This window comes from Gambusia affinis, linkage group LG14 (assembly GCF_019740435.1).
Source record: "Gambusia affinis linkage group LG14, SWU_Gaff_1.0, whole genome shotgun sequence".
Taxonomy (NCBI): Eukaryota; Metazoa; Chordata; class Actinopteri; order Cyprinodontiformes; family Poeciliidae; genus Gambusia; species Gambusia affinis.
Window position 1 is genome coordinate 4,334,430 of NC_057881.1, and position 26,893 is coordinate 4,361,322.

A 26,893-nucleotide genomic window follows, 5' to 3' on the forward strand; every position below is an offset into this window, starting at 1 on the left:
ATGATGTCTGCATGTTAACTTCTGACTCTTCTGAACCATGATCAAAATCAGAACCACTCAGTTTTATTGTGTACATAAACAAGTAATTTTCTAACTTCTTCTCAATGTGCAGACATTTTAAATATAAATAAATTAATTTGAAAATAATTAGATTAATGTCCGCCTTTTTTAAGAACAAAAACAAAGGGCTAGTGGTGTTGTTAATGAATGACTGTCCTCTGTAGTGATTAAAATCTGCAAATGAATTGATCAAAAATGAATCCAGTTTATTAGTTGGGGCTTGAGAAGTCTAAGCAAATTTACAAAGGAAACTGTTGTCAGTTTCCACTGCCACCTGCTGGGAGAGACCTGAGTAGAAAGTTGAGCCCCTGAATCAATATATATGGTGGTGTCACTTTCCATTTTGGAATAACTATATTTTTTGTCATACTTAAAAACATCCTTACATATTTTTAAACTTGATTAAAACATGAATATGGCCCGATATAAAGTCAAAAATAGGTCTTTGGATCTGCTTATTGATAATGGAAATAATGGAAGCAAATGATTGAAAAACAAACAACAACACACAAATGTACAGAACAGATCATTTCAGTAAAGAGTTTTACATTGTTAATTTAAATTTTCATTTGCAGTATTATAATAAAAGTAACAAATTACCCTTGACAAAAACAGATAAACATAGAACCAGACATAAACAAACAACACTAGATTTAATGGCAGACTAGAAATTATAGCACAGATTTAGTTTATTTGTATTAATCTGATAAATCGCTGAAACAACAACAGGTCAAATACAGTTAACCTGAAAAACTTTGGAAATTCACAAGATCCCTTCTGAACACATCTTAATAATTTGAATTATTTATTAGTGACTAAATAGTAGTGTAACTTAATCCTGCAAAATCTTTTGATTCTTTCAAATGATGAGAAATGTTGGCATGTTAAATGCATTCTGATCAAATACAAATTTGAAATTACTAAAATTACATTTAATAAAATCCCACACAAACACAACCACAGATACAAGTATTCTATATTCCAGTAAAACATCCAATACCTTTCATAGTGAAAGATAAAAAAGAACAGAATTATTAGTCAAAATGAAATTTTAAGCTTTAACTAGATTATTTAGCAATATTACCTTCTGTCTATGATTTAAAGGCACTGCATTACATTTGAGTTTTGGAAAGCTCAAATTTAAAGCTCTATTTAAAGTTTTGGAAAGCTCTCTACAAAGATTTATAGAGAGCTTTCCAATTATTTTGGCCACTCAAAGAGCTTTACATTAGACTCACCCTTTAACATACACATTTATCTACCTATATGCAGATCGGTAGGCAACTTGGAGTTGCCCAGGGGCATATTGACATGTGACAGGAGGAAACCGAAATAGAACCTACAACCTTTCAATCACAAGTCAACTACAGAGCCACAGTTGCCCCATTTTTAACATCTGACAAAAAGAAGTAAATAAACTTCATATGTGTTCATATAAACAGGTGGAATCACTAAAATAAATCAGTGCAGGAAAATGTTACAAACACAGTTCAGGATTTGGTGTTTTTCCTACCCCAGCCAGAGATGGTTGTAATGTTGACTTCTTGTGCTAATATTAGCAGTGGATCTTAGAGAAAAATGTAGAAACATGTGCAAATTACACTGCAAAAGTATTTCTTTAACAAGCCTCAGGGTGGCCAGTGAGGTTTATATCACAATTTAATTAAGATAACCTGCAATCAGAAGCTTCCAGTTTCTGAACGTCTCTGAAAGCCGACTTCTTTGTAAAATAAAACGACCAGCTGGCCGAAGGTCTCGCTTTAGCCAGTCTAGTTGGTAACATCTCACTATTGTGTGGTACCGCCCATCTCCTTCTCGCAAATGAAGGGCAAGCCCATGGAGCAGGGGGCATCGTACCAGCTCTTTGTCGCCACACGTTCCAACACCTCCGTCTTGACGATGTAACCGCAGTCCTCATTTATGTGGTTATTGGGCTCGTTTTCCTCCCAGAAACTTTTGTGAAGAGAGACAAAGATAAAGCAAGCTCTTTAGTCGCTAGTATTATACTTTACAGGTACAAGCAACTAGTGAAAAGCAACAGGTTTATTTTTCCACAACAAAAATCTGCTATGCTGTGTGCTACGCTATATGTTTGTATTCTGCCGCTGTATCATGGAAAGTACTTTGAAACTTGAACCCTAATGTTCAGTGAAGGTTTCAGAGATTTGCTAAAAAACAACAGCATCATAAAAATCAAAGAAACACACTAAAAGGGAGTCCAGTAAAGAATCTCTCACACTTAAATAAGAATTAGAGAATTAAACAGATATACATAAAATCTCTGTTTTGTATGGTAACCAGTAAACAAAATGGCACAAATCGAAGTGATTTCAACATATATTTGTCCATTTAGAAGTTCGGACATAAAAAGCTGCAATCAGCGTAAAAAAGTGGTGAATGCTGCATGAAAGTTTAAAATGGAACAAAACATTAAAATGGAAGGAGAACCAAATGAAAAAAGAAAAGACAAAATATATGTAGAAAAAAAAGAGGAACACCAGGAATGTAGGTGACCATTGGGGAATAACACAATATGTGACTTTCAAAATGAGGAACGAAAATCAGGAGTTTCTTATAAAATATGCCAAGTAGGCATTTGGTGTAAAAGAACCAGAGGTGAAAAGGAAGTTCACAGTATTTGTCTTACAAAGCAGAAGTGGAAAACATGAACCTGGAAAAAATATTTTTTAACACCGGAAAAAATATAGAGTTAGATCCCAAGAAAAGGAATATGATACTGAAAAAGAGGACTTTAAAGAAAATATGCTAGTGGGTAAACAGTTACTTATTTGATTATATTTGTGTGTTTTTTTTATCAGTGTTTCCCCCATAAAAATACCCTCGCAGTGTACAGTCGTTGTTCTTATCAGTCACTCCATAGTTGCACATTTTCAAGACTAAAAGAAAAACCCACCCAGTCTGTTGGGTTGCTGTTTAAGTTTAAGTAAAACTGACTAATTCACAATTTATATCCCAGAAAAACAGAAAATTGAGATCTGATCAGTACAATTTTGATGACACAGTCAACATACAAAGTATAATATTTGGAAAATCCTTCCAATACATTAATTTCTTAGGAATATTTATGAATGGCATTAATTCTGCTTCATCAAAGAAGTTTTTTGTACATCTCTCAGGGTGCTAATAATTGTGGAAGATACTGAAGAAATGAATGTTTGTAACAGAAGGAATGAACGTGTGATTTTTGTAGAATAAATCAACAGAAGTTAATTCCCTGCTAAAATATTCCCTAAAATTTGCCAGTGTGCCAAACGTAACAGGCAAAGCAAAGGTAAAGGTCCACTGGACCCGCAGTTTGTTTGCAAACGCTTGCCCCAGTTAAAACTGGAGTGAATGTCTATCAAAGCTGAAAAAAATGAAAGTCTTTTTTCTCTGTCATTTACTATAAAGTTGTTTTAAAAAAGTTAACGTAATAAATTGTATTCTGCACTGTTTGATCTGCTAGAAAATGGATTGTATCAATGCATGTAATATATTTTGACTCCAACTGTAGTAGTATTCATACATTGTAAAAAATATTTTTCTTTTTGCTAGATTGACTCAGACTGAAACTATCTAGTCACCTTCTGCCACTTGATGACTGTGTAATATTTTTTTGTAGCAGCTTTACAAAAACCAGTTGTGACTAAAGTTCAGTGATGTTTGATGTCTCACTCAATTTAAGCACATGGTGTATGTGTTAATGCAGAGAAATGTGTAATTTTTAAAACTTCATATTAATTTAAGTGACAATATTTTGTAGTATGTTGATGAGAAGTCCATACCCTCCAACTAGCGGAGTGTCGTCGACCCATTTCCACTCATCCTCCGTCTCTCCATCTGTGATTCCAAACCAGTATGAGTTCCAGTGTCCTCTGGGAAGGAGATCCCACAAAAAGGTCTGACAGATAAACAAAGTGGGATTATTTACATAAAATCCAACACAGAATGCATTTGTAAGCTCGACGTTGTGTGTGAAATTTGATTATTGTTCAAAAAACTACGCGTATAATAGAAATAAACAAAAAAGAAAACTTGGTACCATTAGCTTCCCACCTCAGGAAACGATTGGCCACAACAAGCATTACTGACAGGAACAATGCTGAGTTTTATTGAAGATTGTAATGGAGTCAAATATATCCATTTTATAAGAGATTTTTAGGACATTGCAACACTCTTTACAACGTTCACTTTATTTTTGGGTAGAATTTGACAGTTTTTGCATAAAATATGGTTTGGACAAAAACGGTCTCTGTCAAAGGAAAGCACTGCAGAGCAAATAAATCTGATATTTGAGTGATTTTTTAAAGGATTTTGGGAGGCAGTATAAGCAAATTACTTTATGCTCTCAACTTTAAAATAAACTCTGTCAGACAGAATCAAAGGAAAAGATCACCGATGCTGCACTAAATACAATACTTTACCTGCTCTTCAGCTGTTAGGATAATGGCCAGATGACCTCCTTGTGTTTGACAGTACATTCGGCTGCCAGTCCAACTTTTGCGATCTTTAGAAATGAGGTAACAGCTGTTGTTGAAGAGACGCCAGTCCGTAGGACACACAATAGGGGCTCTGGGCGGTTTAGCTGTGGGTGCAGTGGCTGAAAACCAACAGCACATCATTCATCAGATGCATAAGAATAATATGCAAATCCAATCATCAGGCCTAGGTGACTTTGAATTCCCTGCAGCCTTGTATTGTGTTTCGTTTTATGCTTTGAGTTGTTTATTGTATAAGTGAGATGCTAAAATAATCATCTTTCATTTAGTTGCATATTAATTCTGCACTCTAACGGTTGACCAAATATGATGAACACTGGACATGTTCCCTAAGAAAGACAAAACTTCAATTTGACCTTCTTAATTTCACAGAGCTGATATTTATTGACATCTTGGTATGACTGAGAGTGTTGTAGTTGTTCAGTAATGCCTTATAGTTTTACACCCAGGGTAGTAATTAGACTCAGGTAAGAAACACAGTATCTAAAATATTAGACAGTCTCTGAACTGAACACTGAGGCTCTTATGAAAGTAGGGAAACAATGTCGGTAACTCGACATGATGCTGTATTTATTAAACCCATGAGAACATTAATCAACATTTTAAGGAGAACTGTACCTTTGGCTGTCATTATGGAGGTAAGGTTCATCTGCAGCTCTTCCTTTTCTTTCTGCAGTTGTTTATTCTCCTTCTGGAGTTTCGTGATTGACACCATCAATGCTGAAACATTTGCATTCTCCTTCTGCATCTCTGCAGTTGCTTCAGCACTAGGTGGGGGTTTGTTCTTATCTGCAAACAATATTAGAGCAGGAAACATTTGATTGGATAAATATTGCTAATTTAAACATAATTCTTAGTTTCTGCAACATATAGCCCTCTAAGGAACAGATCCAAGTTTGCTAATACACTGAAGAAGCAAGCCAAGGGTGTGGATTGTACTTTATTCCAGAATGTGAAGACAGGCATGCACTATATTCACATTTAACAAGAACATTTGATTTAAAAGTTAAAAATGTAATATCTTGTGGTTATGTTGTCTTCTAAAGGACAAAACATATGAATCTTAATAAGAGACCTGAGCAAAATTCTTGAAGCGTGCCTAAACTGAACTCATCAAGGTCTAACATATTGAAGTTGGCATTTGATTTGAAGCTTCCAAGTTGTTTGGTAAACAGGTTTTTACAAGTTACAGAAATGATACTAGTTTGCTCAAATGGAGAGCAAGATTCCAAAGCTGCTCTCATTAACAAAACTAACTTATGAGAAACTACCTTATGTGAAAAAGTTAGTGTTCACCCACAGGCACTTTGTGTAAGGTAAGTAAATGAAGAGAAAACCTTAAAGTATACAAAATTAGACAAATTTATTGTTAGTTATTACTGGTGTCTGACAGAAGCAAATTACTGAATTGTTTTAGATATGAAGCAGAACGAGTGAAGGAAACGCTAGTCCTCTCTGACTGTATACTCACAGTGAGCGGTGACAGCTATGATTGAGATCAGGAGGATAGCACAGAGTGTAGCCAGGCAGATGGTAGCAAAGCGGTAAGGACCCGGGCCACTCCGCCTCAGGTCTTTGACCGGGCAATCTGGAGGAAAAACAGAATCCTTGGTAAATGAAGATGAAGATATCTGACAGATATTAAAGGGTGTTGTTAAAGGGGATCAATTATGTAAAATTAAGTTTTTTTTGTACCTCCATTTTGATATCAGCTGCTTTGAAAAACATCCCAAACGCTTAAAAAAGCTAACTAGCCGTTTTTTGGCAACTAGTTAATAATTTTTGGTGTCAGGCCAACTCGAATACTGCAGCTGAAATCTTGCTGACAAATAACACACAACTTTTTTTTTTTTTTTTAAAGTATAAAATATTGAAACAAAAGTGAACTTGTGCAAATTTCTGTTAAGAGTCTTTGCTGAACTTGTATTAGGAACTGTAGCATGCATGCACATGTCTAACTGTTTATTTGAAGTTACACAACACAATGGAAATGGTATGAATCATATCTGAATGAAGCAGCCCCGGTGGGCGTTGGGGAGCATTCCTCACCCACAGAGTAATGCTGTTGCATGCAGATGATGTAGAAAAATGATGACTAACTGAGGCCAATATATGACATTAAGCTTGTTAACAGGCTATTAATTTTGTTGTTATCTGTGTTCAAAAGTGGATAGTACTGTACTGGTTACATTTACTTGAGTAACTTTTACTTAGAGTAGTTTTACTGCATTGTACTTTTTTTTTTCTCCCAAGAGTTTTTGCGGCGCTAGTGGCTCGTATTTTTGCGACAGTGGGGAGGGCGAGGAGAGGGAGGAAGACATGCTGCAAGGGTCGTCAGGACCGGGAGTCGAACCTGTGACGTCCGCGTCAAGGACTAAGGCCTCCAGGCGTGGGGCGTGCTAACTTCTTGCTCCACCACAGCACGCCCCTGTACTTTTTCATTTAATTGAGTAATATTATTATTTCTACTCTTGAGTAGATTGATTTAGCATTTAAAGAAATAGACTTCAGAGACTGGAAACATTACATTCTTAGATTTCTGTAATGTATGTGCTAAAGTTTAAGCACATTTTCAGCATAATTAGTCAACATTTTATACATGTCACTGTGTACATCCTTGTTTATTTTACATGGTTATTTTATTTGAAAAGTCACAGAAAGATTTGCTTATGTATTTATATTAAAATAAAAGCTGGTTTATGATGATACCCCAGCTAAACTCCTCTGGAGCCGGGCCTGGAATTAAGAAATAAACAAGTCTGATTCCTCAGAGCTGAAGTGTGACAATATGCTTCAAGCAGTTCCATGCAAACTTTTATATTAAGATTATGGAAATATAATAACTTGTGAGTTTTAGTAAGTAGATATTTTGCTTATTTTTTTGGAAATACTACTAGTCACAAAAATCCATTTACAGCTCTGACAGGAGCTCTAAACTGATCCCAGACATCTGCTTAAAATCACGGTGCTTCATGTAAGCAGTCTGTTTTCATCTGAAACTCTGTATAATGTGCTCACACAAAAACATTACATATACAACCTTGGTTCTTCAGCATGAAAAATGTCAACCCCAAAACACAGAACAGAGTTTATGGTGGGAATTCTCCTTTCTTGGAATAAAAGAAAGTGGGAAGTATATTTCTTATAGCAGAGCTGTATTCAGAAAACTATTGTGAAAAAACTCCACTCTCAAAATTGTATTAAAATATTGTACACAAGCTTTTTGAAAACTAAGCTATTGTTCCTCTATGATCAACCTTCTGGTCTTCTGGTTCTACTTTACTCTGCATCCCCAGAACCAGAACCAAACATGGAGAAGCAGCATTCAGTTTCTATGCTCTACAAATCTGTAACAGACTTCCAGAAAACAGCCGAAATATTGAGTTCCTCAAAATCAAGACTAAATCCCCACCTGTTGAGAGTCGCTTTTTATTAATAATAACTGGAACACTGATCAACATATTTGATGATGGTATTTGACAAAACTGTAAGTCTTATTGCTTGTTTCATAACTGATTACTGTTTTATGTTTTAATGAAATGTGCTGTACAAATAAACTTGACTTGAATTAAAGCTGCAGATTTACCATATTAAGACAAACAGGACCCAACAAATATAAAGAATGACAAATAATATGGTAAATATATAATAAAGAATAAAAAGTAACAGTACAATCATGAAGTGACGACGCAAATTTAAACTGCAGTCAGCAAACAAACTCTACACTTTTCCTACATGTGGAAAAACAAAGTCGCTGTAAAGGAACATTGATGAAACTTTAGCATTGCAGTTTAGATCATTAGATTTATGCTCATGTTAAACACTTTTGGTTACATTCACTTTTTCAAACAAACATTGAATTATACACTAAAATGCACAATAAAGTTTCAGATAACTTTAGTAACTGACAATATTTAGCTCGCATGAAACTTAAAATTTGGGTGTACAAAAAAAATCCCGATTAAAACAAAAGTGGGTATAAGACGTGCTTCTTCTCTGGGGAGTAAACAGCATGATTCTGACATAAATAAATAAATAAATAAATCTTTTGACCATATTACGCAACAGTTGCAAAATAAACACTGCAAACAGTGTAAATAAAAAATAGATGATATTGTAAGAAAAGTCGAGTTTTGTTGTACAGTAATAATGTTTGTTTGCATAAACTTTTCTTGTTACAGGAATAAAACAGGGATCAGAATCACTGGATCTGCAGCTGGATAAAACTTTCACACTTTCCTCTGCTTACCGCTCTGATGCACATCTGGTCTGGACTCCTCATAACTCCCCTCGTCTATTAGTTGGGAGTACATCCTGTCCGAGGCCGAGGAGCTGCCAGTGGTCGCCATCTCAACAACACAAGAACTGGTTTTGATGGAGAGTGATAATAAACGTTTCCATGTTCTCTACTTATGAACAAACACCGCTTTCAAACACGCATCACTGAGCGAAATTAATTAGACGTTCCGGATGGAGCTTTCAAAATAAAAGCCCTGGTAAAAGGTGGGAAAAATTAGGTCCAACACTTAAAGGCAAAGCAGACTCATGCAAAAATTAAAAATTAAAATAACTAAATAAACATGTATTTTAAGATGTAAAAACCGGCGAGGTGAGAGGACTCCACATCAAATAAAGTTAACTCTGCAACTTTCACTGAAAAAAGTCGCAAAGTGCTGGGGAAATGATTTGCGCTATACTTTATGGTACAAAAGTTGCAATGCGATATACTTGGTACCTTGGGCATATTTAAGAAACATCTAACTTCTGAACATAAATTAATTTAACCATCCTGTTGTCCTAAAATAACATTTAGTGGATCTTTGGGGAGTTTTAACACAGTGGCGGGTCATTTTGACCCGAGGACAACAAGACGGTTAAGTGATTGGATGACGGATTAAAAATCTGAATCGCTCCTTAAAATTAATAGACAGGGACATCTGGTGGACGGATAACATCACAGCAGTAGTTCCTGGCAACAATTTAAGTAAAATTCACACCATCCATCCAGCCATCCATCCATCCTCTACTACACCATCTTTATCGACAAACGTTCATAGATGCTGATGCCTACAAAAACAACATTTGTCTAGATATGTGGATGAAGGGATTAGTATTCCACACTTCACAATTAAATACATTTTAATATGACTTAAAGTATCATTGTTACAGAATATTATACTTTGTTTTAAGTATTTCACAACTTATACTCGTCATAATGTTTTTGTTAAGGAAGTGCTAAATGTGAAATGCGTACGACTCTGCAACATGAAGAAAAACACACATCACATGTTCACTTAGGTTTGACAGACTTACCTTTCAATATTTAATATTTCAATTTTTTATAATTGTGGAGAGCAGCATAACATCATAACTGACATATAGTGCTGTTATTATTTATGGATTAAATACAAATAAAAACTAAAATCAATTTAATTCTGTGAATGTACAGCTTGTTACATCATAACATAAACATCTTAATGAAGTGTAATTTTGGTCACTTTTGTTTTTTGTCAAATTAATTCATAAACAGAGGAAAATCTTAAAACTGTACTTATTCTGTAGCACTTTGTTGTGTGCGTGTGTGTGTGTGTGTGTGTGTTTGTGTGTGTGCTCAGTGACTTCCTATGGCAAAAGTCAGTTTATTTTAGGAGGAAGTTTTTGTATGAAGAGTTTTGACTGTGTGTGCGGCCCTGGTCTATAACCCTCATGAACACAGTGACAAAGGTAAACTGCTGCATCTTCAGCCCTGACCTCACTGATGGTCAGAGTGAAGTCAGAACTGGATCCACTACCTCTGAAGCGACTAGGTATCCCATCTGCAGGTACATTAGCATTAACCAGCAGAAGTTTAGGGAATTTTCCATCTTTCTGTTGGTACCAAGCCATATAATCCTGGCTATTCCAAGAGTAGACCCTCTGACTAGTCCTACAGTTGATTGTGATGGATTCTCCAACAGCAGAGTGCACTGTTCCAGGCTGAGTTACTGTGACCTGACCTCTGACCTCTGAGGACACAAAGACAAAAACATGCAGCAGCTTTATAGTTTAGTCGGTTTCATTTCAGAGGGACAGATGTTCATAGTGGAGAGGAGTTGGATTCTCTGGACTTTACCTGTGAAGCAGCAGCAGAGGAGAGTCCAGATGAGGACGCAGATCAAAGTCATGTTTTTGATGAGGAGGATTTCTGTGTCTTCAGTTGTGATGAAGGACAGCTGTCAGTCATCCAGTGTTCAACTGTCAGGACTATAAACTCTCCCAGAGCACTGGAGCATGGAGCTGCTGATGCAAAGTGACCTTTTATGGAAATTATTTTACTATCACAGTTTGTGCAATGATCATATTTACCAACGAGTTAGTAATAGATGATCAGTTTTAAAAGTCATCTTTCCACAAAAACGTTTTCTCCTGCATATGGTTTATAAATATTTATTTCATATAATCACACTGTGTCATCCATCCATCAATCCATTGTACTTGCTTTTCTGTGCAGGGAGATTTGGTTATTTGAATAAACAAAACTTGTTTATTTAAATAAAGAAATATTGTGATAAAGTTTAGCTTTTTAAATTTATGTTTATTTTTTCAAACCCTTTAATGCAATAAAGTAAAACGATTGCTTTCATGATGGGAATTCTTCAGGTACAGTCTGTAATTTCTGTATAACTTCACATGAATTTAATATTATTTAAGGTTACTTTGTACTAATTTATTTTAATATATACATATCATCTCTAAATTAGAATTCAAAATATATAACTCAAAATATATAAGCATATAAAATAGTTACTCTCTCTGGAGTCAACCGTAATTTAAAATGTTTATATTTTGATCAGAAAACTGTTACCAAGGAAGAGCAGTCATCCTTGACCGTTGCCATGGTTATTTTGCTAAAGACAGGAAACAAAAACGGAAAAAACATTTCCATTCAAACTTCCACTTTCCTGAAGATGAATTTGGTCTTCACTGATGTAAACACTACTGTAACTTCCACTGAGTCCAAATCAACAGCAGAAAAGTTGCTTAGGCTTATTTATCAGTGTTATCAGTGTTAAATAACGTCACATTCTTTTTTTTTTTTTTTTGCATCTTACAATATGTATTAACACTAATCTTTTAGCACGGTTTGTGAACATGTGAACATGTAAATGTTTCTGTTTGTGTAGATGTAAGACGCTTGTTTTGAGTGATTTCATAATTATTTATTTTGTAAATACATCTCAACAAAACAGCAAGATGACTGCAATAGTTTAAAATAGTTTAGAATTTAGAATATTTAAACTATTCTAAATTTCATTTGCTACACTCATAATACACTCCTTCTTTTTGGTTTTTTCAAGTGGTCTTGTTTTACAGCTTTCCATCTTTCTAAAGATCTTTCAGACGATTTTACTCTCCAACCCATTTTTAGTCCAGTCTGTGCTCCAGGCCCAAACACAGCATTGCACTGTTTACAAGGATAACAAGGGGAAGTGAGAAGGATATGTTTCAGGCCTTTGGAAGATATCTTTGGAAGCAGAATAATCTTAAATGATCTCATTTTAAAGATTAGAATTTTATTTCGTCATCTTCCTAAAACAATGGCCTAAGTCATTTTTTTGCCCAAATTTATTTATTTATTTTACCTAATTTGGTAAATTTTGGTAAAAAAGTGGCCATTGTTTTAGGAAGATGATGAATTGAAACATCATCTGACATGTCATCCTTCTATCATTGAGACTAATCAAAATAAGTGCTCTAATGGAATCAGTTTGTTTCAGCTAAAATACTTTTCCTCTCTGTCAAACGGTGCTCTCCATAGTTTCAGCTAAAAAACGTAAAACAAAATGTACCTTTGAAAGACATAGTTTTAACCTGGCTCTTGGATAAACTGAAAAGTGTCTACACTAGAGTCACGCTGATTACACATGATCAGGACTAATAAGCAGTCAAACAATGAAAAAGAGAAATCAAACTTTCAGAAAACTAAAGAACTACTGATCAAGACTACCTTTAAAGAAATCTACAATAAATTATCTTAAAGGTTGACTGGCTTTCTGAAAATAATTTTTCTTTGTGGCATTTTCTCAATAATATAGAATATATTAATCAATAAGAAATTGCCAAACACATCCACTTGATAAATGTTTGAAACGTTGTTTCAGTGTTTGTTTTGAATGAAACGTTCTGTGTGTCTCTCAGTCGAAGGTTTTTGTTTGATGCTGTGGTGAGTTTGTATCACTGTGCCACACGTTTGGAGGAGGAACCAGACTGGAAGTTAACGGTAAGTTCATTTGATCCCTTAAATACCAAAAATCTTCAGTCTTTCAGTCTTTTTCACACTGTCAAGATTTGTATATAACTGTGTTTCAAAGAGGAAGTAATTCTTATCCTCTTCTTTAACACATTTGGATCACCTTTTATTTGTTATGAAATAAAAAATGTTGATTAAATAATTAAGCATTCTAAGGTTTTAAATATTTTTCAGTGCAAGGTGTTTATTATCAAATCAACCTCTACTTTTCATACTTCCATTGGACAAATATCAGTGATAGTGTTTCCCCATGTTCTGTGTTGACGGATTTTTATTCACATAAAAGTCGCACCCAGTGGTCAACATAGAATCAGAAAAAAAAATTAAAGCTGAAGACTTGAAGCCTCCTCTGTTTTAGACCAACAATTACTCAGGTTCGGAAAAGTTTATTGCAATTAGAAGGTACTTGTAAATATTACAACTATTCCTCCCAAAAGTATCACGAAGTTTCAGTGCCATCAGAATAACCTACAATTATCCTTTATTTGGTGTTCATAAATATGCTAAATTTCCAGACAGTTGTGTTGTTGGCTATTTTTGTGGGTGTAATTTCACTCAATTATCTCAGCACTCTATGTGAAATAATTCAGTGTGTTAAGATGCTTTAAATTCATTTTGCTAAAATGATTTGTTCATAGGAGTAATTTCGGTACTTCTGCAATAATACTAATGGAACAGGTTTGTTTACTGGATGACAGTGTTGTTATTAATCTGCTAGTTGATGCAGAATTCATAAAAGTTTTACGTTGTAGACTAACAGTCAGATAAAATAACTTAAAAAAAGTGTGCTCTCAAAACCAGCTGTTGTATTTTTAGCTCTGAAACCTGCCTGCTTCCACGCTTCAGCAGTCATGCCTGCAAGTTAAAAGGAAGTGAAAAACTGTAGATCGTCTTTTCATTGACTAAGCCGGCTTCTCCTGCCAGGTTTGGAGAGTGGCTGTTCATCCTGGACCAACTACATTGAACAGCAGTTCCAACAAATTTTTTTTGCTTTTTCTCTAGTGGGTCAAGTGCCTCCATCACTGATGGTTGTACCCCCCTCCAGTGAGGAGCTGAAGCAGGGGACGGTTACCCTCATGTGTCTGGCCAACAAGGGCTTCCCCTCAGACTGGACTCTGTCCTGGAAGCTGGATGGCAGCAGCAGCAGCAGCAGCTGGGAGCAGAGCAGGAGCTCCGGGGTGCTGCAGAATGACGGCCTCTACAGCTGGAGCAGCACCCTGAGGCTCCCTGCAGACCAGTGGAGGAAGGTGGGCTCTGTGACCTGTGAGGCCTCCCAGGGCTCCCAGTCTGCAGTCACAGAGACACTGAGGAGAGACCAGCATTCCCAGTCCTGAGCTGACATGCTAGAAGATGGGAACTATTGCTTTTTCACTGCTTTCTGTTCTTTCTATATCTTCAAAAGCTTCTTTTCATTTGATGCCTTCTTGCTTCTTGTTGCCATCCTGGTTGATTTAAAATCTTAAAGCAATAAAATTCATCAACACATCAACGTGTTTTGTCTGAGTTATGTATTTCAATGGAGAAGCTTGTGTTTATTTGATACAAAATTTTGCCATGAATGATAGCATTTCAGAGGAAAATGGAAAAAATATATATTTTCTATAGCATTATAAATAACTATATTTTTAGCACAATTATTAAGAAAACAAGGTGTTGAAAGGAAATATGTTTTTTTTTTTTCAGTTTCACTGTATGAGAAATCATGAAGAAAATAATTGTAACTTAGAGAAGTCGATCTTTTCTCAATACATGACAATAAAAAAATGTTTATTTACATCTTTTCTTCACTCTTGCCCAGGATGCACTGCTGTGCTTGTTTAGGGTTTCACTTGTCTTTGTATTTAGATTACGTTATTTTAGATTATATTGGGTTGAATTTGCCAATAAATACATCTTGAGTTAATTAGTATCATGTTCTCTTCAGTGTCGTTATTACAAACATGTTGTTAGTACCTTCTGTTCTTTTTTCTCCTCTATTTCTGCAAATGTAGAAGAAGACTGTCCTTTTTTCCCTCTCTTTCCCACATATATTGCATTTGAAATAAATCGACTTGTCATGGTGATCCATCTGTTTGTTTGCCAAAAGGCACCTGAAGGACATGACAAAGCAGATCTCAAAGAAGTGGTTCAGAACAACTCTGTGAATTTTAAGCCACTCCGGAGCATTTTCATGCTCCCCTGTGATCCGTCAAAATTATTGCCTGCATTTTTGTTGTGTTAAAAGAAATTGTGTAAGCAGTTGTCTTTGCAGATACCTCAGTGTTACTTGTGGTGTAAAACTGCTTTAAAGTACCAGTTGACAGAAAAAGCAGTATAAATTGGGGCCCAAAACACCAAATAGGATTAAGCAAATATTAAATGGTTAGATGGACTAAAAATTTGGAAATATGATCTGTTTCTTGATAAAAAGCTCAAAGCATGTAAATCTTAAATATTCACTGGAAGCTTCTGTCTAAACTGTCCATGTCAACAAAATACTTGGTAAAAGAGTTTGATATAAAACACAGGAGATTAAATTAATCAACACTAAGTAAAACTTTTTCAAAAATATTTGTAGTTTAGTGGATGTCAATGTCATTTTTTTATATAGTGAATCCTAATTTTGTGTTCCCATACTCTGTCTCAAAGAAGAAGATTATATTAATGGGAAAGTTGCAGAAGGACACGATAGTGACTAATTAAATATAAAAGGTGAGGGGGCAACAGAAAAGTCTTTGAATACTGTCTTACGCAGTTGCATTTGCCATTTCACTCCAGAAGATGTCAGCATTAAACAACTTATTATTTTTTTTTTTAAAACCTACACTTTTAGTATGCATACACTGTAAAAAAAGAACTTCTCTAATCTACAATAAAAGACCAACAGCTGTGGTTGCCAGAACTTTAAGGATTTTTCCGTATTTCTGCCAACCACAAATGAAACTTTTTTTTGTTTTATTTGTTTTTTTACATTGCATTATGTTTGCTGTAGTAGTTGTATGTGTTTAAGTTATATTTTCCACTTTACAGGAGATTTTGAATTCTTCTCAGGATATTTAAGATGTGTGAATGGGAAAGCTTGCAGCTATTTTGCACCTGACAATTGGCCATGCTAAATTTTAAAAGCTTTATCGATATAGGATAATTTTGAAAGTTGTTAAATGGACTGAAAACAAAATCACTATTCTCTAACTGACTTTAAAAACAGCAGCATTGCTAATCATGTTCAAGATGTGAATATATAATTTAAACTACTTTTTGTGGTAAACGGTGAAAAAGAATCATAGCTCTCTAATAAAGTTATTCAATTTGTTGAATAACTTTATTAGAGCACATTTGTGCCCATATGGGGTCGCTCCATAGCAGCTTCCAGTTATATCACTAGTGACACTTTTGGTTTTTGTACAGCTGTTTTTCACTGTGTGAACACATACTGGCTGTTGGGGTAATGAAGACTCTGACAGTAGTAAACTGCAGCATCTTCAGCCTGAACTCCACTGATGGTCAGAGTGAAGTCAGAGTTTGATCCACTGCCTGAAAAACGACTTGGAGTCCCTGATGCTTTAGTGCTGGTAGTATAAATGAGAAGCTTAAGAGTTTGTCCATCTTTCTGTTGGTACCAGGCTAAATAGGTGCCATGAATATTCTGACTGGTTCTACAGGTGATGGTGACAGATCCTCCCAGATCAGCTCTCACTGCTACAGGCTGAGTCAGTGTGTACTGACCTCTGACCTCTGAGGACACAGAGACAAAAACATGCAGCAGCTTCATAATTTAATCGGCTTCATTTCAGAGGGACAGATGTTCATAGAGGAGTTGGATTCTCTGGACTTTACCTGTGAAGCAACAGCAGAGGAGAGTCCAGATGAGGACGCAGATCAAAGTCATGTTTTTGATGAGGAGGATTTCTGTGTCTTCAGTTGTGATGAAGGACAGCAGTCAGTCATCCAGTGTTCAACTGTCAGGACTATAAACTCTCCCAGAGCACTGGAGCATGGAGCTGCTGATGCAAAGTGACTCTATGGAAATCCTCTGACTGACTCACAGAGGGAATTTGGATCTATAAACTTAATTTAAAAATGAAAAATCTTTGACAAAAATCCATCTAAATATGTTTAAAATAACATCAGACTTATCCAAAAACCTCTTTAGTGAAGGTGTACTTAAATAAGTCAGGTTAATTTTTTTAATGAACAATTTCTTACATGATATGATTTTTGTGAAAATTGTCACTCAGTTTTGTATCATTTATATTTAATGCATACTTAATGTGATTAACAGAGACTGTTCAATATTTGATTCATGTTTGAAATCAGATTATTTATCATAATGTAAGAGGTGTCAGATGTAACTTGTTAACTTTTATTTTGATTCCATTTGGATAATGTGAAAAGCAAGAACAAAACTATTCATTTTCCAACTAGTTTTTCAGAGTTTCTGTTCAGTCAGACTGGGGTAAGCTTTTGTATGAAGTGAAATCAGATGATCTGGCAATGAGTGGATGTAAACCCTGAGTATTTATGGGAAGATGGTGGTTTAAGGCAGCTGAACCTTAGCACTGTCAACTTGATGCTGCTTCTGTAGTCAAGGAGGAAATTGCCTAGGCAATCAGTTTCCTCAGTTTAATTTGACTGAGGAAGGTTTTTGTACGTCTGTTTTTCACTGTGTGAACATCCACTTGCTGTTTATGTAGTGAGCACTCTGACAGTAATAAACTCCAGCATCTTCAGCCTGAACTCCACTGATGGTCAGAGTGAAGTCAGTATCCCCAGACTTTGATCCACTGAAACGATCAGGGATTCCAGAATGACGTGTGCTTGTGCATCTAATAAGGAGTTTTGGAAATTCTCCTGGTTCTGAAGGTACCAGCTGAAACAGCTACTTGTACTTGGACTGACTTTACATTGAATAGAGACAGACTGTCCTGGAACAACAAACTGAGATCCAGGAGTCTGAGTTATAGTGACTTGTCCTGAAGACCCTGAAAACACAAAAAGAAAAACCCTTCCTGAATAAATATCAAAGTTTAATAAATTTTATCACCATCCAAATTGAAGTTGTCATGTCATGAATCGTGGAGAACATGGCTACATTTTAACACAAAGTTTAGAGCAGAGAGTCTCACCCTGAACCAGGAGCCCCATGGTCAGCAGTAGAGTCAGTGACATCATCATTGTGCTGCTGGTGTGTCAGTGGCTCTGAAAGGCCTGGACAGCCACTGATCAACTCTGACCTCTTAACAGCTGCAGCAGAGAGGCAGGACACATATGCAAACACATACAGTCAGTCACATGGAGCTCATCTCTACATGTCATCAGGTTTCCTCCTGACTGCTCAGACAGTTGTGATAAATTAAAATAGTGGAAGCAAATATTCTAGTGTAAAGAACTTTCTTCATTTCCTCCATTTGTATTTCTGATATGTTTTATCCCTACAGTTTTCTATTATATTATTACAACATTCTGATGTTTTTATTTGAATCATGTTTAATATTAGATCTTGTCCTCCACAATCAAGAAAACTAAATCTTGAAGCTAAATCTCAATAATCAAAAACATTTTCCTAAACTCTCGTTGAAGTTAACCTGTTGACATCAACATTCAGATAATTTTATTCATTTAAGATCTGCAAACTGTGTGAAAATCTGGTTGTTTTTTCTTTCTTTACATTGTGACTGTTGCTCTTCCAACAGCAACTACAAATAATCTTAGGATTTGAGTCAAATTATACATTTTATGATTTATGTCACATGATTATAATTGATCAATTAATAATAAAATTAGTGCTAAACATAGAACTAATACAAAATAAAATATCCGGTGTGATAATTTTAAATGCTTTAGTGAAGGTTCTGTTTCTAACTACTATCCATTTCTTCATCAAATTAAAAGTATTTTTTTAAGTTATCCTATCTTTTGTCTGCCTAATAAGCTTTATATATTTCAAATTAAAATGATGCTGTACATTTTACCCGAATATTTTAAAACACCTTCATAAAAATTTGCGTATATCCATGTGGAGGATTTCATTAAACTATCAGTTTCTGCAGCAGCTGGAAGCTGCAACAACTTAGTTTCTGTTCAGTTTGACTGATGGAGGTTTTTGTACGACTGTTTTTCACTGTGTGAACACGGGGTCATTGTGGTAACTCTGACAGTAGTAAACTGCAGCATCTTCAGCCTGTACTCCACTGATGGTCAGAGTGAAGTCAGAGTTTGATCCACTGCCTGAAAAACGACTTGGAGTCCCTGATGCTTTAGTGCTGATATAATAAATGAGCAGTTTAGGAGTTTGTCCATCTTTCTGTTGGTACCAGGCAAAGTAGTTGCTATAAATATTCTGACTGGTTCTACAGGTGATGGTGACAGATCCTCCCAGATCAGCTCTCACTGCTGCAGGCTGAGTCACTGTGTACTGACCTCTGACCTCTGTGGACACAGAGACAAAAACATGCAGCAGCTTCATGGTTTAGTCGGCTTCATTTCAGAGGGACAGATGTTCATAGAGGAGTTGGATTCTCTGGACTTTACCTGTGAAGCAACAGCAGAGGAGAGTCCAGATGAGGACGCAGATCAAAGTCATGTTTTTGATGAGGAGGATTTCTGTGTCTTCAGTTGTGATGAAGGACAGCTGTCAGTCATCCAGTGTTCAACTGTCAGGACTATAAACTCTTCCAGAGCACTGGAGCATGGAGCTGCTGATGCAAAGTGACTCTATGGAAATCCTCTGACTGACTCACAGAGGGAATTTGGATCTATAAACTTAATTTAAAAATGAAAAATCTTTGACAAAAATGCATCTAAATATATTGAAAATAACATGAGACTTATCCAAACACCTCTTTAGTGAAGGTGTTCTTAAATAAGTCAGGGTGATTTTTTTATGAACAATTTCTTGCATTATATGATTTTTGCAAAAAAATTCACTCAGTTTTGTATCATTTAAATTTAATGCAAACTTAATGTGATTAACAGGGACTGTTCAATGTTTTAATCATGTTTGAAAACAGATTATTTATCATAATGTCAGAGGTGTCAGATGTAACTTGTTTATTTCTATTTTGATTCCATTTGGATAATGTGAAAAGCAAGAACAAACCTATTCATTTTCCAACTTGTTTTTCAGAGTTTCTGTTCAGTCAGACTGAGGTCGGCTTTTGTCAGAAGTGAAATCAAATGCTCTGGCAATGAGTGGATGTAAACCATGAGTATTTATGGAAAGATGGTGATTGAAGGCAGCTGAACCTATAAGCACTGTTAACTTTTGTTATGGATGTCCCATAACAAAAGTTACATTATTGCAGTTTCTTCTCTTTTAGAGTCAGTCATGAGTTTAATAGCAAAAGCAGCAAGAGCTTACTGTAAGTCCTGTGTTGAAATGTTTGTGTTTTCTGAGACTTCACCAAATAGTTTACAATCTGTTCCAGGGTGAATAAGTTTGGACAGCCAGACCAAAACTGTCAAAAAGTGAACAAAGTTTTTGGTTCACTTTTTGACAGTTTTTATGCAATAGACTAGCTGATTCCACATTTTTTTAAGACTAATTTAAATCCCTCTTCAGACTATAAAGCTGCTTTGGGAATAGACATCTATTTAGGAATAGATATCTATTTCCAAAGGAATATGTATATGATACCTTTAATCACATACATATTCAAATTCAAACTTACTTTATTATTACATATGTATATTAATTATTTAATTTAATTAATTAATACACACACATATGTGTAACCTATTATTGATTAAACAGTATTCAAATTAGTCTGGCATGGCTTTTATTCCTTGAGGTGACACTATCAGTCTCTGCAGCTGCAGTTCAGTTTCTATTCATACTGACTGGGGGAGGTTTTTGTTTGACTGTTTTTCACTGTGTGAACACATACTGGCTGTTGGGGTAATGAAGACTCTGACAATAATAAACTGCAGCATCTTCAGCCTGAACTCCACTGATGGTCAGAGTGAAGTCAGAGTTTGATCCACTGCCTGAAAAATGACTTGGAGTCCCTGATGCTTTAGTGCTAGAAAAATAAAAGAGAAGCTTAGGAGTTTGTCCATCTTTCTGTTGGTACCAGGCTAAACGGTGGCCATGGCCATCCACATAAACATTCTGACTGGTTCTACAGCCGATGGTGGCAGATCCTCCCAGATCAGTTCTCACTGCTGCAGGTTGAGTCAGTGTGTACTGACCTCTGACCTCTGAGGACACAGAGACAAAAACATACAGCAGCTTCATGGTTTAGTCGGCTTCATTTCAGAGGGACAGATGTTCATAGAGGAGTTGGATTCTATGGACTTTACCTGTGAAGCAGCAGCAGAGGAGAGTCCAGATGAGGACGCAGATCAAAGTCATGTTTTTGATGAGGAGGATTTCTGTGTCTTCTGTTGTGATGAAGGACAGCTGTCAGTCATCCAGAGTTCAACTGTCAGGACTATAAACTCTCCCAGAGCACTGGAGCATGGAGCTGCTGATGCAAAGTGACTCACAATTTTCAGAATGACTCCAACAGGGACTTTGGATCAGTGTAATGATGGTTCATTTATTTAAATATAACTAACAGTCTCAACAGATCTTTGTTAATGCACAAAGCGGTTCATTAGCATGTTGTTTTGTTCAATAATAATTAAGAATGTAAAATTTATTTAAGATCATCTTGTAAATCCTTACATATAGTTTTTGGATGCATGCTAGTCTTGATGCTACTTAATTCTTTTCTTATCATTTAAATTTGATGTTTTCTTTCTTTAAACCTTTAACATTTTTAAGAATTAGCAATACTGTTTTCTGTCTGCATGTATATCTATGAAGTTTTCTTAAAGATCACTCATCATTGAGCAAAGTGGATTTCAGGAGAGGCTTCATGCTTTACTTTGGGATACTTTCATACGAGAAGAGAATTGAAATCTTCCTATTAAGAATATTCCACTTGTAGTGGTTTTGTGCTACCAGACAGTTTTTTTTTAGTACCTACTTGTGTTCCAGGCACACCAGATTTATGTGGGAAAACCCAGTGATTAAAACCAAAGCTAAATATCCTAAACATATCTCAAACTACACTAGAAGTCGGATTGTTAATTGTCTCTAACAAAGTTACTGCAGAATGTGCTAATTTTGATTTCTTGAGATGAAAGAATATGTTATTTGTACGAATGCTGATAATGGTTGCTACCAAGGCTTTTATTTGAAGACATTTATTCCCAAAGGAGAGTCTTGGCTTCCCACAATTTTGTTTCAATATTTTCATGAAAAGAGAATCAAATTCTGGTCAATTTCAGGAAAATGTTGGTTGTCTGCTAATGTTTATTTTTTAGGTGATGGATATGTACCAACACCTTTTTTCACAGAGTTGTTTGTGTTCAGAGTCAGAAAGCCGTGTCTCTCTACAGTCAGAGGTTTTTGTACGACGGCTCAATTAGTTCGTATCACTGTGGTACACGTTCGGTGGAGGAACCAGACTGGAGGTTGGACGTAAGTCAAAAGTTTATTTTCTTAGTTATCCTTTTGTCAGTTTTCCTTTATTTCCTTTCAATAATAGGTAGAAAGTGAAAAATGTTGGTAATTTTATATTAAATAATAAAAACATTTACAGAAAACACAAAGGTGATTTTATATTTTTAAATAAAAAAAAAAATATGGACCACAATACATGGTGATCAGTCTGTAATTTAATTACTGTGTTATTTTAATAGTTTGTTCTGCGACCCATTTAATTTGTATGTGGAGGAACCAGATTTCTGTTTCCAACTAAGTCTGCAACATTTAAAAACTAAACCAAAAATTACATAAGCTCTTTAAAAATGCTTCTATTTTGCTTTTTACCATACTTGCTGGTACTTTGACTTTATTTGTAGTGTAAAAGTTTTCTGAGAAGATGTTTCAAATTTGTAATCGATTTAAAATTACATTACAAATATTTTTTTATGTCCATAGTTGATAAAATAACTGTGAGAATAAATCTGTTGTTCAAAAACAAACTTTTATCCTGTTATAAATCTTTAATAAGATGAAGACAGAAAACACTGAAAACAATGCAGACAAGTCAAATCACTTCATGTTGTCAATTATCAGTAAAATTTTAAATTTTATGAGTATGCTTTAATTTTATATTTTCAGTTCAAAATTAAACTAAAAATATTTGAGTTTGCAAGAGAAATGTATGTAATTTTTTACTTTAAAGAATAAATTAAATATTTAGGGTCAGACAGCATGATGATGGAGCCAAGAAGATTCTAAAGAGGAAGTGAAACATTAAGTGACTGTTGGAGCAAAACAACATCTGGGAGGAACATCCTGGCATATAAGATCTGTTACATTCAATTTGCTTAGAGTCTAAGCATTAGATGCTTCCTATATGATTGACAGCTTTGTGATCGATGTCCTCTAACCTCGGTGTTGTCTCCTAGGTGATACCCGCCCCACCCTGACAGTGCTGCCCCCCTCCAGTGAGGAGCTGCAGCAAGGGACAGCCACCTTCATGTGTCTGGCCAACAAGGGCTTCCCCTCAGACTGGACTTTGTCCTGGAAGCTGGACGGCAGCAGCAGAAGCAGCAGCAGCTGGGAGGAGAGCAGGAGCTCCGGGGTGCTGCAGAATGACGGCCTCTACAGCTGGAGCAGCACCCTGAGGCTCCCTGCAGACCAGTGGAGGAAAGTGGGCTCTGTGACCTGTGAGGCCTCCCAGGGCTCCCAGTGTGCTGTAACAGAGACCCTGAAGAGAGACCAGTGCTTCTAAATTGAATCTGTAGCTGATTTTACCTTTGCTTTCATTTTTTTTATAACCATCTTCTCTGTTTCATTCTGAAAGTGCTTGATATTGTTTTAAAGTGGACTGATTCCATTTTATCAGCAATAAATGTTTCACAAATGCTTCTGAAATCTTTTGTTTGACTTATTCACATTATTCACAAGAAATATGGACAATAGTTTAACTGGTCAACCCCAAGCTCTTGTCCTAGGACCTTTGGAAACAGGCTCATGTGTGACTGATTGGAAGAGTGGGCATAGAATATGGATGAGGAATGACAATATATGATGTAGAAAATGCAATATCAACTTGTATTTTCTACAACAGCTTTTCTTTCCAGTAACTCCGATTTACATATGTGACAAATCTGTGCAACTGAAGTTCAGTTTCTATTCACTTTTACTGAGGGAGGTTTTTGTACGATTGTTTTTCACTGTAGTAAACTGCAGCATCTTCAGCCTGAACTCCACTGATGGTCAGAGTGAAGTCAGAGTTTTATCCACTGCCTGTAAAACGACTTGGAGTCCCTGATGCTTTAGTGCTGGTAATATAAATGAGGAGCTTAGGAGTTTGTCCATCTTTCTGTTGGTACCAGGCTAAACGGTCAGAGCCATGAACATTCTGGCTTGTTCTACAATTGATGGTGGCAGATCCTCCCAGATCAGTTTTCAATGCTGCAGGCTGAGTCACTGTGACCTGACCTCTGACCTCTGAGGACACAGAGACAAAAACATGCAGCAGCTTCATGGTTTAGTCGGCTTCATTTCAGAGGGACAGATGTTCATAGAGGAGAGGAGTTGGATTCTCTGGACTTTACCTGTGAAGCAGCAGCAGAGGAGAGTCCAGATGAGGACGCAGATCAAAGTCATGTTTTTGATGAGGAGGATTTCTGTGTCTTCAATTGTGATGAAGGACAGCTGTCAGTCATCCAGTGTTCAACTGTCAGGACTATAAACTCTCCCAGAGCACTGGAGCATGGAGCTGCTGATGCAAAGTGACTCTATGGAAATACTTTGAATGTGTTTTATCTTCTTTTAAAATGTTTTATTAGCTGGGTCTGGGACAAATGTCAGAATTTTGCACTTTGAGCTGTAAGCTGATACATTTAATCTTTCCTCCTGTGGTTAATTCATACTGTCTATTGTTGATGTTTTAAATAAACTTGTTTGTAATTTGCACTTTACATACTTTTTACCTGGTGGTAGGCCCCAGTCCCCAGCTATCCTGCAAGGATAAATGGGTATAGATATTAGAAATAACACACAGTTAGACATAGTGACTAGATAAAGTTAAATGTCTAAAGGATTGTTTGCCAAGTGGACATCGTTGTAGGGAAAAATATTTTTATCCTCTCATATACAGTCCCCCTAAAGCCTTGAATCGAACATCTGCATGTTTGGTGAATACACATCTCATAGATGTATCTATATAAGAAGAAAGTTGATCTCTCGCTTTGGAGTTCTGAAGTATTTCAGTGAGTTTGTATCACTGTGATTGGATTTATTCTGGCAAAGCTAGCTGCTATTGTGAAGAACACATAGCATTCTTTTGAAAAAGATTTATTATAAATCTCAGGCCATGAATCAAATCAAACTTATTTCAAGTCTTTTTTCTGATATTTGAAGTTATATATATATATATATATTTATATATATATATATATATATATATATATATATATATATATATATATATATATATATATATATATATATATATATATATATATATATATATATATATATATTTATATATTTATATCTAAACTCGTGAGGTTTGAAAATATTTTGTTGAAAGTTATTTTATGCAATAAAAGGTCTTCTTTTCCATACTTGTTTTCAAGTGTTCAATATAATTTGACATTTAATAATAAATAAAGCAAACACATTTTTTTTTAAATTGCAAATTTTGATGTGACTTTCTTTATGTTCCTTTATTCACAGTAATTCCTGGATGGATTCACTGGTATGTTTTGGCGCATCATCATATTGTAGTCCAGAGCTGGTTAAGGTTCACAGTATTTTCCATCATGCACTGTAGTATTCATGGTGAGTTGTGTGATAATGATCCTGCTGCAGCAAATAATCTTAGAAGCATGACACTTCCAACTCCTTGCTTCACAGCTGGTATGAGATCCCTGACAGGGAGTGCTGTCTTGGTTGAAGACAATGATTTTGTTCCTTTTCAGAAAAAAAAACAAAAAAACAACAACTAAAAAACAACTTAGTTTTTGACTCATCTGTCCAAATACTAATATTCCAGAGATCCTCATCTTGGAATATAATTATTCAGGCAAACTTTAGTCAGGACTTTTTACTTAGAGAGCAAAGCTTTACTCTTTGTTCATCTCCCATAACAAAAGTTTATTTAACTTAAGTTTACTTTTTATTTAATTAATTAATAAACACACATATATATGTAACCTATTAATAATTAAACAGTGTTTATATTCGTCTGGCATCGCTTTTATTTCTTGAGGTGACATCATCAGTCTCTGCAGCTGCAGTTCAGTTTCTATTCATACTGACTGAGGGAGGTTTTTGTATGACTGTTTTTCACTGTGTGAACACATACTGGCTGTTGGGGTAATGAAAACTCTGACAGTAGTAAACTGCAGCATCTTCAGCCTGAACTCCACTGATGGTCAGAGTGAAGTCAGAGTTTGATCCACTACCTGTAAAACGACTTGAAGTCCCTGAGTCTCGAGTGCTAGCGTAATAAATGAGCCGCTTAGGAGTTTGTCCATCTTTCTGTTGGTACCAGGCTAAACAGTGGGAGCCACTATAAACATAAACATTCTGACTGGTTCTACAGTTGATGGTGGCAGATCCTCCCAGATCAGCTCTCAATGCGGCAGGCTGAGTCACTGTGACCTGACCTCTGACCTCTGAGGACACAGAGACAAAAACATGCAGCAGCTTCATGGTTTAGTCGGCTTCATTTCAGAGGGACAGATGTTCATAGAGGAGAAGAGTTGGATTCTCTGGACTTTACCTGTGAAGCAGCAGCAGAGGAGAGTCCAGATGAGGACGCAGATCAAAGTCATGTTTTTGATGAGGAGGATTTCTGTGTCTTCAGGTGTGATGAAGGACAGCTGTCAGTCATCCAGTGTTCAACTGTCAGGACTATAAACTCTCCCAGAGCACTGGAGCATGGAGCTGCTGATGCAAAGTGACTCTATGGAAATGTTCAGTGATCAGTTTGATTTCTTTGTGAAGCAACATGTTTCATAAGGAGATGGATAAGAAAATATCCATTTTGATTTTGTAGATTTTGAATCAATTGAACTTGAAAATATTCAACTATGTATTTCACAGTTTTGG

The 26,893-nt window shown here is 35.8% G+C and overlaps 1 protein-coding gene and 7 gene segments (V, D, J or C); 2 read left to right on the top strand and 6 right to left on the bottom strand.

Moving 5' to 3' along the window:
• Positions 1–731: 731 nt before the first annotated feature.
• Positions 732–9,009, bottom strand: zgc:174904 (uncharacterized protein LOC564690 homolog). Its single transcript, XM_044138299.1, has 6 exons — positions 8,809–9,009; positions 6,031–6,147; positions 5,178–5,348; positions 4,485–4,660; positions 3,846–3,961; positions 732–2,013 (listed from the first exon to the last, which is right to left on the bottom strand). Exons 1-6 carry the CDS (start codon positions 8,906–8,908, stop codon positions 1,848–1,850), a joined length of 846 nt encoding a protein of 281 aa, XP_043994234.1. The 5' UTR covers positions 8,909–9,009; the 3' UTR covers positions 732–1,847.
• A 1,184-nt stretch (positions 9,010–10,193) lies between these two features.
• On the bottom strand, positions 10,194–10,832 carry LOC122844040. The segment is given in 2 exon segments: positions 10,194–10,564; positions 10,672–10,832. Coding segments are annotated over 2 exon segments (423 nt in total).
• Positions 10,833–11,183: 351 nt separating this feature from the next.
• LOC122844041 lies at positions 11,184–14,373 on the top strand. The segment is given in 3 exon segments: positions 11,184–11,198; positions 12,768–12,819; positions 13,852–14,373. Coding segments are annotated over 3 exon segments (399 nt in total).
• A 1,870-nt stretch (positions 14,374–16,243) lies between these two features.
• On the bottom strand, positions 16,244–16,779 carry LOC122844042. The segment is given in 2 exon segments: positions 16,244–16,563; positions 16,666–16,779. Coding segments are annotated over 2 exon segments (372 nt in total).
• A 2,167-nt stretch (positions 16,780–18,946) lies between these two features.
• Positions 18,947–19,476, bottom strand: LOC122844043. The segment is given in 2 exon segments: positions 18,947–19,257; positions 19,360–19,476. Coding segments are annotated over 2 exon segments (363 nt in total).
• Positions 19,477–20,695: 1,219 nt separating this feature from the next.
• LOC122844107 lies at positions 20,696–21,287 on the bottom strand. The segment is given in 2 exon segments: positions 20,696–21,027; positions 21,130–21,287. Coding segments are annotated over 2 exon segments (384 nt in total).
• Positions 21,288–21,963: 676 nt separating this feature from the next.
• Positions 21,964–23,690, top strand: LOC122844044. The segment is given in 3 exon segments: positions 21,964–21,972; positions 22,246–22,297; positions 23,233–23,690. Coding segments are annotated over 3 exon segments (387 nt in total).
• A 2,435-nt stretch (positions 23,691–26,125) lies between these two features.
• Positions 26,126–26,657, bottom strand: LOC122844045. The segment is given in 2 exon segments: positions 26,126–26,457; positions 26,565–26,657. Coding segments are annotated over 2 exon segments (384 nt in total).
• Between the last annotated feature and the right edge of the window lie 236 nt (positions 26,658–26,893).